The following is a 12,821-nucleotide window of genomic DNA, read 5'->3' as shown; positions in this document are numbered from 1 at the left end:
ATCAGTAGAAATAGAAAATTAAGAGAAGAAAAAAAAAAAAAAAAGAGAATGAAAAATCAAAGGAAAAAATTAATCAAGAAAAAACTATGACCTGCTGATCTCTGTTGGGTTGCAAAGGATGCCTGATGAACTGAGCCAGCAATTGAAGATAAATTTCTTCGACGTAGCCGCTCCGCAGCTATTACACAAAGTTGAATCAGCAGAAATACTCCTAGTATTTGGTATCTGCACCAAAGTGCAATCAAAGAAAAGACAGGTGCTCAAAATAAATCCTCTATGGAAGAAACATACTTTGCTTACTACAATGATTGATCGGAAATAATAGATAAACTTGGGCAACATCTATTTTTTGCAAGAAAGCATATCAGGAAGAACAATAATAATTATAATGTGCATAAACACCTTTTACAAAGCAATTTCAGGAGGTCACCTAACCAAAGAATTACTGATTGAATGATATGGAGGGGAATGAAAAAATATAATGTTCTGTTCCACCGTCTAAAGTTCAACATGGAACTTTCATCCTATTGCATAGAAATTCAATGGAAATAAAAGGAACATTAGATTTTACATTATATGCCCTCAGTCCATTGTATCCAATCTCATTGCTGCTAAAAATTATTTGGGTGAGGAAGAAGGGTGGGGGGGAGTATGGATGGAATGGACTTCATCCTATACAATTCCATTGCATCACTTTCCATCAATGCCAAAAAAAGAAAAAAAAGTCTAAATAAAAAGCTAAAACGATAGGAAAAGATAATATGGAGAATTTTGAGAGCAAATCCCCTATTGTCGACACATTTTTCAAAATTTGGAATTTCAAAAGACCAATACCTGGGTCTTTGATTTGATGGTTTTCCAATGAAGACATAACGAATGCCTGCAGCACGCTTGGATATATGATAATAAAGGCCTGCAAAAAATAGGGGAAAATGGAATAAATGTAGAGAAGTTCCTTTTAGAAACTTTATCACCTCAATTAGCCTATTGAGCAAAGGATCACCTTCAAAGTAGAACAGCATTAGATTAGCACGAAGAACCAGCTGTATCAATTCACGCACAAAAGGGAGCATCTGGTGGCAGGGTATAAAAACTTGACTCATTAAAAGCAAAATATTCTTTTAGACAAAGCCAGTTCAAACTTTGTGAGATTATGCAAACATACAGCTCCAACAAAAGAAGAGAATAATGAGGGTTTCATACAAGGATCAGCCAAATATAATTTAAATTGTGAGTTCTGACTTCTCATGCAATTTTGAAGGGAGAACAAATAGTAGAACAGCATATAACTGTAACAGTTTTACAAAAATTATTGTCTGAGGATAAATATACCGCAGGCCATTGCTGAACCACATGCAACCAAAAACCACTCAGTTTTTGCTTCAATCTTGAAAGAGTTGTACTATGTTGTCCTGATGTTGAAGGACTAGCCGCAGAATCCTGTGAATTACTGCTCCTGATAGCACTATCACCATAACTCTCCGCAAACTCTGAATCAGCGAGGGCAATGCCACGGGAAGCAATTCGTGAACTGTCAAATAAACAGTCAAGTCATCACAAAACTTGAGACACAGATGGCTCTTTCACGGTTGATAATCAAAGAACTCGATGGGTTAATCCAAAATTAGGAGAAACGGACAATAACCAACCTAATACGATCTGCAATATAAGGAATCGCTGTCTGGTATACAATGTAAAGAGTACGCCTTGCAGGGGTAGGAGGCAGCCCATAAGGACCAGCAACCTGAAAAAACAAACAACTCTCCAAATTCAGAACAGTGAGGAAGTTCACCAAAACAGCTATAAAATTCAGCCCCAAAACAAACAAACAACTAGGAGAAAAAAAAAATACTTCCAATCCAATAAAACAAAAAAAAAGCGCACCACAAAGACATTTCCAATTCCGAACTAGGTGTCTGCCTATTCCTAAAGTCATGGTCCTCCAACACATGATGATATTCTAAATTCTCTTCCAATCTGAACCAAATATAGATGTTGTAATAATAAAATAGAATACAAAAAGCGTTTGACTTCAATACACTGTTAAAGTGATATACACTAAAAATAAATCATATTTCCATTCTATACGACTTAATTGAAGTAATTCTTAAAAGGCTAAATTATTTTCCGATGATATGACTATCGCTTATTATTATGATATAAAAAGTATTAGAGTGACATTGCATCAAAATAGATTTTTTAAAATAAAACTATTGTGATCTGTGTGTAAGAGAGCCACACTCTTAATGGAAAAGACAAATTTAAAAAAAAATAAAAGTGAGCATAAAGAATGAAGATGAAATATAGTGAAACCTGAGTGATGTCACAGTACTCCTCCCCAAGTGTCTGCTGCCCTGATCCTGTTGTGAGAACATAGTACAACATTTGTCCCAAGAGTTTTGTCTGCAAAACAATCACACTCTGATAAGAACAACTCAATCGAGTCCAGCTTCTCTGCAGTTTCAATGTAAAAGAACTTTTAAAACAGACATCCAATCAAGTGTCGCCACAATAAACTTCTGCATCAAATATCTTCAGTGTAAAATAGTTACATGCATGCATAGGAATTAAACTCCTCCTTAATAATCCACATAGAAATGGCCAATAATTCAGTAGCCTCCACAAAAGCATCACACTGCATTAAAGCTATGGCATTGAACTCAACAAATTGAAGTGTATTTCTTTGTCACACTTTGAACGTGAGAGTACTTCTTACATTATGCAGTTTTAATAAGCAAATTCTCTCAAAAAACAAAAATCACAAAACCATTACAGAAGTATAGCAACGAACAAACCTCGTTTTGATAAGCAACAGCAACCCTTGTACCTATAATATGATATATTAAATAAAACTTCATTACAATTGCAAGTTATATATATAAAAGTTAAAGAATACAAGAAAGAATAATTGGATATATATATATATATAGAGAGAGAGAGAGAGGACCAAAGAGGTGCCGGAAGGCGTCGCGGCAGGCTTCATAGACGAAAGAGGCATACTGCTCGTCCTTCTCAGCAGCACGCATCATCTCCGGCTGAGCAGCCAGCGGGAACCGCCGTGGCTCGGTGGTTGTGGGGACGGTGCTGCTAGGACCAGCTTCGTCACTGCCATTTCTTCCAATGTGACCCCAACCCATGATTAATTGTTCCTTCCCTTCTTTCTTACAGCAAAGCCTAAAAATTAAACCAAATCTGTTTCTTTTCTATATCAAATTGCAAATTACAAAGTTGTGTGTGTATGTGTGAGCTAGAGGTGTTCATGGCCAGGCGAACCAGGGCCCTATATTTTACTCAACCCCGAAACCTTGACATTTCATGATATACCTAAAAAAATTAGGATGATTATAATTTATCAAGATATTGGTATCCAGTGTAGAACTTAAACTGTCCTTGTAGTCTGAATCCTACACCAAAACCATAAAATAAAGAATCAAAAGAATTCAAAGTTCACATATTCACATTTTATAATCACATACTAAGGCCAAAACCATAAAAACTATATAGACATTACTATGCAGTACAGTACAGATACTTGGAACAACCAAAGCATAATAGCAGAGGAATCACCATAGCATATATACACCATTATTATACTCGATGAGTGAAAAAAGATAGGAAATCAAATTTTCTTTGTTGTTTGGGCCAAAATTCATCTTTCCTGTAAATTCATCTTGATTCCCTAGCTAAACCATTTAGGAAATTATGACAATTAAAAACAACAAATTAAAAAAGATCATGTTTTATATAATCCGACGGCCTACCTGCAGGAAGATGGCGACGGTGGCAGCGGACGAGAGGTGCTGGCGGCAGGGAGACGTGAAGCAGAGTGAGAGAGAAAGAGAGAGAGGACTGGAGAGGTGGTTGCAGAGGAAGGAACTGAGGCAGAAGCAGTACGCAAACAAGTGTGTCTTCCGTTCGGGACTTCGGGAGTGTGCCTTTGATATGTTATTAAAAGATTTTTTTTTTTTTTTTGTTTTTCTGAAACAGAAACAAAGAATAATATCCATGTAGTAATGTTGTACGACCAACAAATATTGTCATTTTGAATCAGTATTTTATCACTAATTATTTCTACTCATATTTATAGAAATTTGTACACAAAAAATATGTAATTTGTATTTATAAACCAGAGTTTACACATATAAATGAATTAGTAAAATATATTTTCTGAAGACAATTTAGTCAATCACAAAAAAATTTTAATCGAATAATTTAATTTTAAATAAATTGTAATCACCAAATCAATTGTTAAACCTTTTTTATTAGATATACTAATCCTTACGTCTAATTTTGATAAAAAGAATACACAAATTAGTATATGTCATTATTTAATAAAATATATAACAATTTTTAATAATATTTAAAATTCTCATATCACTATTTATATAGACAAACAATCTAATGTTTTATCTATCAAAATAAAATTTGAGAGACAAATTTGATAATTAAAATTTATTGAGTGCTAAAATGTCCAACAAAAAATTTCTTAGAGACTAATTTTGAGGTATTACTCTTAAAACAATTTCTTTTTCATTCATTTTTAGTATGTTTGGATAACTTTTTTAGTAAAAATAAAAAGCATTTCAATATATATAGAGGTTATTTGGATGAATTTATAAAAGAAATAAATCCTTTTCTAAAGTGATATAATTTTTTTAAAAGCAGTGCTGATAAAATCACAAGGCTTCATATTTCTCCTCAGTCTTAGAATCATTTGCTATAGGTGAAATTCTCAAAATTGTCGTCACGCAAATGAACACAATTATCTTTGGATTCTAATACCAAATTACTCATGCCTCAAAATTACAACCATTTTCCAATATCAGCTAAGAGAGTCGGCATATTTGCTCAGTTTGCCATACTTCTATACAAAATCTCATGACAAAATCAAACAATAAACTAGTAACTGTGTCAAGGCCTAACTAAACTTTCAATAATTTGTAAACATGTTATGAAAAGTGAAAACTAAATGTATTTATTTCTCCCCTAAAAAAGAATCCCAAAAACACATGATGAACTTCAGTTGAAGACCTCAAAAAGAATTGTGCAGCTACAACTCTATAAAACATGCATGCTAATTGCAAAATGCTACTTATTTATTTCCCCATTCCACCCATCCCCATCAAATCTTCTATCACTACAACTTCTCACAACCCCTTTATTAAGATTTGTTTTCTTGTTTAATCGTCGACAACAGCGAGACGTACTCCACCATTTGTACATCTGTCATTCTACTTTCATCAGTTTCCTCTCCTTGGTATACTTCATCAGATCCAGAACTGAACTTTTCAAAATCAATTTTACATTTAACAGAGCCTGATGCTGGCAGGATCTCTGTAATATGAATCACCAAAGTTATAATTCAGTTGTTGAGAAATGTACATAGTCATCTCATTTACAGTAACAAGATATCGTGACGAGTTACAAACCTCTTGTTATAACTGAATCCGGAGATTGACTCTCCTTTCCCAATAGCTTTTGGCACATGATGGCTCCTTGAAAATCTAGGAAAGTGTAGTCCAGAAACTCTGATCTTTGGAATTCTGTCATCTGGTCAAAGCCAAAAGATTTCGTCCATGTCTCGAGCACACCAGGAACAGCAGGCAAAACTAGCCTCTCCACCCCTAGCTGTGTGAGCATCTGAGTGAAGAAAACTTAAGGTAAGAAACTGGAGGGGGGAAAAAAAAAGAAGCAAAAGATGACCAAAATATGGAATCTGAAATAAAATGATTATTATCATAATAGAAAAAAATTGAGAAAAATAGAGTTAATGACTTTTAATAATACAGATAATAGATGCAAATAATTCTTTCTATTTTACATAACTCACAATCTATGACAGACTTGGTGGTTTTACATTAATTTCTATTACAAATGAACTGAAATATTGAAAGAGAAAAAAAACTTATCTTGGAAACAAAGGGTAGGATAAGTTGAAGTTGATTATAGAAAAGAATAAAATTTTGTATGGTTGTGACTTCTTGTAGATTGTTATTCTTCCTCTTTATGTACCCTATTCATGCTAATGAAGCAGGGTGGAATCTGTAATGATGACAAGCTAATATACCGTATATGTGAAAATTAATAAAATTGGATCAAACTTGGTAATAGTTTTGCTTGCATACTTTATGGAAAATAAGGAAAAGAGTAAATTCATATATATGAGGTTACCTTTTCAAGTTCATTCATTAAAATGCGACACATTCCAAGTCGACGGTACTGAAATCTCGTACCTACAAGTGGTACTTCTGCGACCTTCTCTCCATACACCCTAACAATTAAAATGCAAGGTAAAATGATTATAAAAATGCAACAAAAACACACCCTATATTACTTGAAAATTAGAAAAAGCGCATCCTATGATCACCTAAAAGTTGCCACGCTTATCAGTTCTTCATTTCTTTCAAGAAGTACAGTGTAGAAACCCTGGAAATTCGTTCTATTAAGCTCAGACCTGAAAATTTTCAAAGCGCATACATCAGGCATTTTTCAAGAGAATACATGAATAAATTGTGGCAAAACTTAAGAAACAGATATATACATTAACTTCTGAACAAATTTGTCAGTGCGAAAAGGGATGAATGCAAGGAAATAAAATATTCATGTTAACCACTCATTCTAAATGAAGGAAAAAAAAACAATGTAATAACTAGGAATCTCCTACCAAGATTAGCTAATATCAATTCCCTGACAACCATTACACAAATACTTGCAGTTCAAAACTCTTCAAGAATTAACTCGTATTCATTATGCCATCCACAGTTGTAATTTTCCACAATAAGATAGAACATAAGGATTGCTGAAATCAGGAAGACCAAAAACTTTCAACATTTTAGAACTTTTAAGTTACCCCAGGATAATTGTTATTTAGGATATATGTATAAGTGTATTAATGAAAATACAGTGAACTTATCCTGAATGGTAAATCTAGACCTGCATATTTTGCACTAATTATATATAAAAGAGAAAAAGCTTATAATATATCAAATTTACGAAAAGGAGTTACATCTTTTGTTATGATTTACGGAAGGTTACACATATTAGCAGATTTTCTGATTCAACACAAACATCCATGTGCAAGGAATCCTAATAAATTAGGATGAACAGGAATTGGAAAAGATTTTTTTTCTGACCATCTGCTGAATATGACATCTTCCATGAGATCTCTGCTAGAGGAAGGGTTCTGTAGGGGCTCAAAGCATTCATGCATCACAGAAAGTGCAATATTGAGTTTGCTGTAATTCTCTGCCAAGTATTTGTCTTTAGCAGAACCAACATCACAATTCTCAGAGTCAACAGACTTGATCAATGTCCAAGTTAGATTGTCTGCATCCACTGCAATTGGTTTTCCTAATTGTTTATGCAGGCTGGTGTATATCTGTGAAAAAATAGACAGAAGAAAATGTATAGTGAAACCAATGTCTGAAAAGAATATCTTGCAAAATATAATCTAACATTAAAAATTACTTGCGTCTTTAACTTGACTATCATCTATAAAAGCATCCATTGTTGACTAGCTAGATCTATTGATCCATATATGAAAGCAGGCATGACCTGAATTAGTGCATAAGAAAATAAGATCTGATCCCCATATTAGAAGGAAGCATTAACTCTATAAAATCTCATGTGGAATTGTTTTTGATAATACTGTTAGTATCAACATAAAATGGTAAAGCAATGCTCCCTGGAAATGTTGAATCATAATAAATACAAGAAAACAGAAAGAACAATCAATTTGGAGATAGACAAAGCAGAACCACCAATACTTCAAGCAAAATACAATTAATTTTTTTGCTTAATAAAGGGAAGAAAAGAGAAGGGGGGAGCATAAAATATACCTGTTCACATTTGTTTCCACAGAACCATTTTGCCATACGTCTTAATTTATCTACTGTTCCATTTCTCAAGCACTCAAGATGATCTGTAAAGGAATAACAAACACAATAAGATAAAAAATTATGTTGTTTGCACACTAACAAAGTAAAAAAAAAGACATACATGTATGTGTGGAACATTGAAGTAAATAAACATATAAGCTCACATTTACGTTCACATTGAATGCAATTAAGAAATTGTTTGCCCTTATCCCCCTTGATTTCGCTGCAAATTCCACATCGACATGATGGACAAAACCAGTCACCACCAGGAATTACCTATACATGCAGAATGAAGCCAGCTTATTGGTATAGAAGTACTGAACTAAATAATCACAAGAAAAAAGATGGGAAAGGAATACAGCAACAAGATAGCACTAGATATTTGCATGCTTGAGAATGAAAAACAGTAACTTACCTTCAAACCTAGACAACTCATATGAAATGCAGAAGGACATTGATCACACAAGATAAGTTCACCCCCATATTGACACACAGAACAAATGTTGTCGTTTTCCCCTCGACAAAGATCATTTGATTGTTTCTCCGTTTTCTCCTCCTTCGTTTTTTCATGCATTACTTGAATCTGGCAATCCAGTAGCGAGCGACCGTCTTTCAAGAAGATACTAGCAGAAGGTCTGTGGTTACTATTGGAACCAGCATGATTAGCAAAGCCACAAAGACTGTATATCTCTTGACAACAGCAACACTTGATTCCATCACGACCTATGCGCCCCTCAGCCTTGATTGAATTCTTGCCACGTTTTTCCCTGAAATAGACCTTACACTTTGCCGAAAAGATGTTGTTATCTATTAACCAAGACAAAATATTTTGAGGTTTTTGGTGTAAGAATCCAGGGGCAAGCACTTTCTGCACCCTTTTGCTTGATCTTAGCACCCGTGTAGGTACTCCATTCCTATGGCGCTTTCGGGAGCTATTCTTTGAATTCTTCGAGCGAGGATTGTTTTCATTCCCATTCCCTTTTGAAGTACTCACTGGCAAACCATTGTGTAATTCAGGTTCCCTTTGAACCAATTGTGAGACACAACGTAATAGATCATCACTATGAACACTTTCTTCGTTACCAACAGAGAGATGCATAGGTCTCATGCTGGAAATTGTCCATTTGGGAATACTTTCTTTAATGTATAGCCTACAAGCACCTTGAAGTGTTCCCAAAGTCTGATTTTTCGGAGACTTGTACAATGTTCTCCTCCGTTTCTCAGTTGGATAGTCAAAAACCCATCCTTCTGCTAACAGATGTTGTTTTGCTTTCAAGTTCCATTTCCTTTTATCAGCATGGCGATTCTCTAATGCATGCAAGTAATATTTCACAACAGCTTCCGGACAAAATTCAGGTTCAACTACAACTTTCGCAGAAGAGGAAGACGCCACCGTAGAATTATAAGCATCATCAACCCGATTGCTACGCGATTGATCAGAAAGAAGATGTAGAATGCTACTATCGACCATATCATGCATCCTACCCGGGTCATTTTGGGACACCAGAGGTTCATTTTGCTTAATATATCTACAAGCTTTGGCAATTGAAGTGTAAAATTTTGTGCCTTGTTCACCAGGTGGCTTGTATCTGTATCTGTATCGCCCAGCAAAATACCTGTCTTCAGTCACCTCAATTGTCCATCCAATATAAGCAAGATGTTTTCTCACTTTTGTCTTCAAGAGTTCCCTAACCCTCTTGCTCTCACATCCAAGTGTGTATTGCTTAATAACCTCAGGACAGAATTCAACTTCTGACAACACCAAAGGTTTCCAAAGCACAGGTGAACGAACATGTCTATGGCTGGAAGTTTCCTTTTGATCTTCAGGAAATATTTGCTGAATTGGAGATATCGGTTCTCTTGACCTCACATCTTCCTCCTCAGGTACATTCACATTTAACTCTGACATATTTTGCTCGTCAAAGGCCCCAGCAATCAAAGTATCTATATTGTTTTCCTCTTGAATATGATCGATGCTACCAGAGTTTTGATCACAATCCATTAGATTCGCGGAGTCACCTTTCTCCTCAGAGACATCAGTTATTCCTGTGCAAGAACCAAATGCATTAGTGGGAACATCATCACTATCAGCAATAGCAGTAGGCTCAACTAACTCGGTTCTTGGAGTTTCTTCCAAGAAATCAATTTTTAATGCTGGCAAAATGTCTTGCAATGTGAGAGCATAGTAGTCACCAGCTACCTCCATAACAAGATCTCTCCACAATTCCTTCTCATCACAAGTCCAATCCCTAATAAGGCTCTCAAACTCCTTCCTAACCCTCACATCATACCAAATCTGCTTCACTGAGACAGCAACATAGGACAACCTCTCACACTCCTCTACCAATTCAAGAAAAACCCAGTTCCCCCTTGGCTTCCAATCGTCGGCAAATTCATCCCAATCATGAGTCATCCTCAAATGATGGATCCCAATTTTCATCTCATCACCCAAATCAGGGAAGAACACCCTCCTCTCATCCATTCCATTGCAGTGATCAAAAATAACACCTTCCCACCATGCTTCTTGGTAACTTACGTCGACACAAAGTCCAAATGGGAGGTCCCATCCACCAAATTCAAACATCGGAGGCATTGGCCTAATGTAGCCACGCTCAACATTAGAATCTGAAACACTAACACCATCCACAACAGGTGAAACAGCAACCACATCAACAACATGGCTTGATCCATCATCTTCCAATACATTGTCATACCTCACATGACGCTTTTGTTTGCCACAATGTATAACTGTACCTGGGTGCCATGACCCCATAAACCCATCTTCCACACTCCTTACCTGAAAAAGATAATAAAATCAAAAGAAATTAGAATGATTAATTAATTAAAATTTTGAATATTTTGGACAGAATTTCAGAAGCCAAATTTTCAAAATTTTTCACCACAAAATAATTTTTTTAAACGAAAATGAATAAGTGATAATAAGGGAATGAATGTGATGACTTGACTCCAATAAGGTGAGTCAACCATGAACAGTGCCAAAATTTTGTACTTGCACGAATGACTAAGATTTCAACAGAATGCAGAATGGATATATTCAGTTACATTGAAACCAAACAAACAAATCCAAGGTATAAGTAAAACGTTCTGTGATAAACCCTCATGGTAATCAAACTAAGAAACAGGATACAAAATCATTAAACACATAATACAAAGAAAAAGAAACAGAAAAGTGTGAAATTAACATAACAAAATACCAGAAACATATATACCGAAAAAAAAGTGCAATTCCATTAAGAGGGAAAAAAGGAAAAACAGACAATAGAGAACATCATGACATCAGGTACTCAAATACAGAAAAGATTATGTTTTTATTGGGGATAAAAGGAATTCATCATGATTACCTCAACTCTCTCATTAAGAAGAAGTTTTTGCTTCAATGATGCTCTTTTGCGTTTTCTGATGTAATTACACTTCACGACACCAACCGCCATTGTTGGAGACTGATCATACAATGTTGTTGCTATTCAGAGTCTCATATGACATAAAAAGAACATTTTGGCAAGAAGCCAAGAACACCAAAAAAAAATCACAAAAGAAAGATAAATAAAACGGGTTCAAAACGGCAGGGGGGAAAACAGAACAAGAACGAAACCCAGTTCTGTGTTTCCCTGCATGAAAACATAAGCTTTTCATCATAAAAAAAGATTTTGCCGTCAAAAACAGATTTAATATATAGCTCATGTTGTATTCGGCCAACAAAGAGAGGGGTTGGGGGACTTTTAGCAAGATTTTCATAGACAGTGATATAAAATTATAAACTTTAGCTTGCAAAGACATGCACTAACGCCAAGATACATAATCACTAAATAATGCAGATTGGATATAAGAGTTTATGCCGACCAAAAACAACAAAGTTTAAGTTACTCTTGCTTTCACATCCTACAGAAAGCATAATGTATATCTTTGATAAGAAATAACAAGAACATCACAACAAAATTGAGAATCAAATTATTCCTTACTTCTTTGTTTATTATTCTCATCTTGAAGACTTAAATTTCCTCCTCCCATATGGGTGACAACTAACAAGAGAGGTTTGTATTAGAAAAGTTTGTGCCAAGCATCCCCAGGTAGTGTTGACTGTTGGGAACCAAGCAATATAGCCTCCACTGAGTTAACATTCAAAATTCTAGACTAAATCAATCACATTAAACAAAGATGCATACGGAGGGGGGGAAAAGAGAGAAAAAGAAAAAGAGCATGACTAACGCATATGAAAGTTTCAATCAATAACAACAAGAAAGCCTTATCCCACTTAGATAGGATCGGCTACATGGATCAAAGGATTGCACCCTATTAACAATCAACATATATCATTAAGATTAAGATAATTCAAATGCACTGCAGAAGAAACTACCATACCCAAATAATTAAGCCCAAAATAAATAAAAAAAGTTTGAAAGAAATAAAAGTAAGACAGGAATATCAAATATCCTCACATTATATATCTATGAAAATAGAAGGCACAAAAGTGGAAAGTTTGGGTTCTTAACAACAACAACAACAACAACAACAACAACAATAATAATAATAATAAAGAAGAAAAAAGTATTTGCAAGTTCGAATGATGGGAAGATAAATTTAAAGAAACTACAGAAAATATACTATAAAATCTCGGTGATATATTTTGCATTGCTGAGTTCTCCAGAATGTACTATCTCTAGAACCGAACCACGCACTGAATATATGAACCTAAAAAATATGAGTTCAGAAATTCACTAAAGAACAGAAAAGACAACAAACAGTCACAAAGAAATGAACAATTGAAAATATCAAAAGTTCCAGAACTCAGAATACAACTCGTCACCAAAATTCATTACCAATGTTTGACAAAATTCAAAACACAATTCAATGACTCAACCAAGTAACCAACTCAAACAAGACTCAACACAAACTAAGTATTACTTTGATCATAAATTTAAAATT

At 34.7% G+C, this 12,821-nt stretch overlaps 2 protein-coding genes across 13 annotated transcripts in view; both read right to left on the bottom strand.

Moving 5' to 3' along the window:
• Window positions 1–4,037, bottom strand: part of LOC107623815 (peroxisome biogenesis factor 10) — a 5,952-nt gene extending 1,915 nt beyond the window's left edge. For 2 of the 8 annotated variants that reach the window (XM_021113398.1, XM_021113397.1), the window contains exons 1-10: window positions 3,762–4,037; window positions 3,325–3,404; window positions 2,948–3,192; window positions 2,796–2,827; window positions 2,314–2,403; window positions 1,650–1,744; window positions 1,333–1,531; window positions 1,004–1,073; window positions 835–913; window positions 92–225 (exon numbers count right to left, since the gene is read on the bottom strand). In XM_021113398.1, the coding sequence (XP_020969057.1) occupies window positions 92–225; window positions 835–913; window positions 1,004–1,073; window positions 1,333–1,531; window positions 1,650–1,744; window positions 2,314–2,403; window positions 2,796–2,827; window positions 2,948–3,192; window positions 3,325–3,404; window positions 3,762–4,007 (1,270 nt within the window). In that variant the 5' untranslated portion in view covers window positions 4,008–4,037. The remainder of the gene's footprint in view (window positions 1–91; window positions 226–834; window positions 914–1,003; window positions 1,074–1,332; window positions 1,532–1,649; window positions 1,745–2,313; window positions 2,404–2,795; window positions 2,828–2,947; window positions 3,193–3,324; window positions 3,405–3,761) is intronic. The other 6 variants (XR_002355429.1, XM_016326192.2, XM_021113399.1 and 3 more) reach the window with 6 other exon arrangements.
• On the bottom strand, window positions 4,768–12,234 carry LOC107623730. 5 transcript variants are annotated; one of them, XM_016326084.2, is made up of 10 exons: window positions 11,858–12,212; window positions 11,240–11,338; window positions 8,293–10,674; window positions 8,042–8,153; window positions 7,839–7,921; window positions 7,134–7,378; window positions 6,368–6,454; window positions 6,172–6,271; window positions 5,430–5,640; window positions 4,768–5,334 (listed from the first exon to the last, which is right to left on the bottom strand). In XM_016326084.2, the coding sequence occupies exons 1-10, from the start codon at window positions 11,876–11,878 to the stop codon at window positions 5,162–5,164; spliced, it is 3,513 nt and encodes a 1,170-aa protein (XP_016181570.1). In that variant the 5' UTR covers window positions 11,879–12,212; the 3' UTR covers window positions 4,768–5,161. The 5 variants fall into 5 exon arrangements, with proteins under 5 accessions (XP_016181570.1, XP_016181571.1, XP_016181572.1 ...); XM_016326085.2 differs by having other exon boundaries at window positions 11,240–11,506; window positions 11,858–12,211; XM_016326086.2 differs by lacking the exons at window positions 4,768–5,334; window positions 5,430–5,640 and adding an exon at window positions 5,650–6,058 and having other exon boundaries at window positions 11,858–12,234.

Source organism: Arachis ipaensis, chromosome B10 (genome assembly GCF_000816755.2).
Source record: "Arachis ipaensis cultivar K30076 chromosome B10, Araip1.1, whole genome shotgun sequence".
Taxonomy (NCBI): Eukaryota; Viridiplantae; Streptophyta; class Magnoliopsida; order Fabales; family Fabaceae; genus Arachis; species Arachis ipaensis.
The sequence above is the reverse complement of the archived record's forward strand: the minus strand, read 5'-3'. Positions and strand labels throughout refer to the sequence as shown.

Excerpts from the sequence above, each read along its gene's own strand:
- LOC107623730 (XM_016326084.2), bottom strand. The coding sequence starts at position 11,878 with ATGAGAATAATAAACAAAGAA. Across the intron at positions 7,922-8,041 it reads CATTCAATGTGAACGTAAAT|ATCATCTTGAGTGCTTGAGA; the intron begins GTGAGCTTATAT and ends ATTCCTTTACAG. Across the intron at positions 6,455-7,133 it reads GATGTCATATTCAGCAGATG|GTCTGAGCTTAATAGAACGA; the intron begins GTCAGAAAAAAA and ends GAAAATTTTCAG.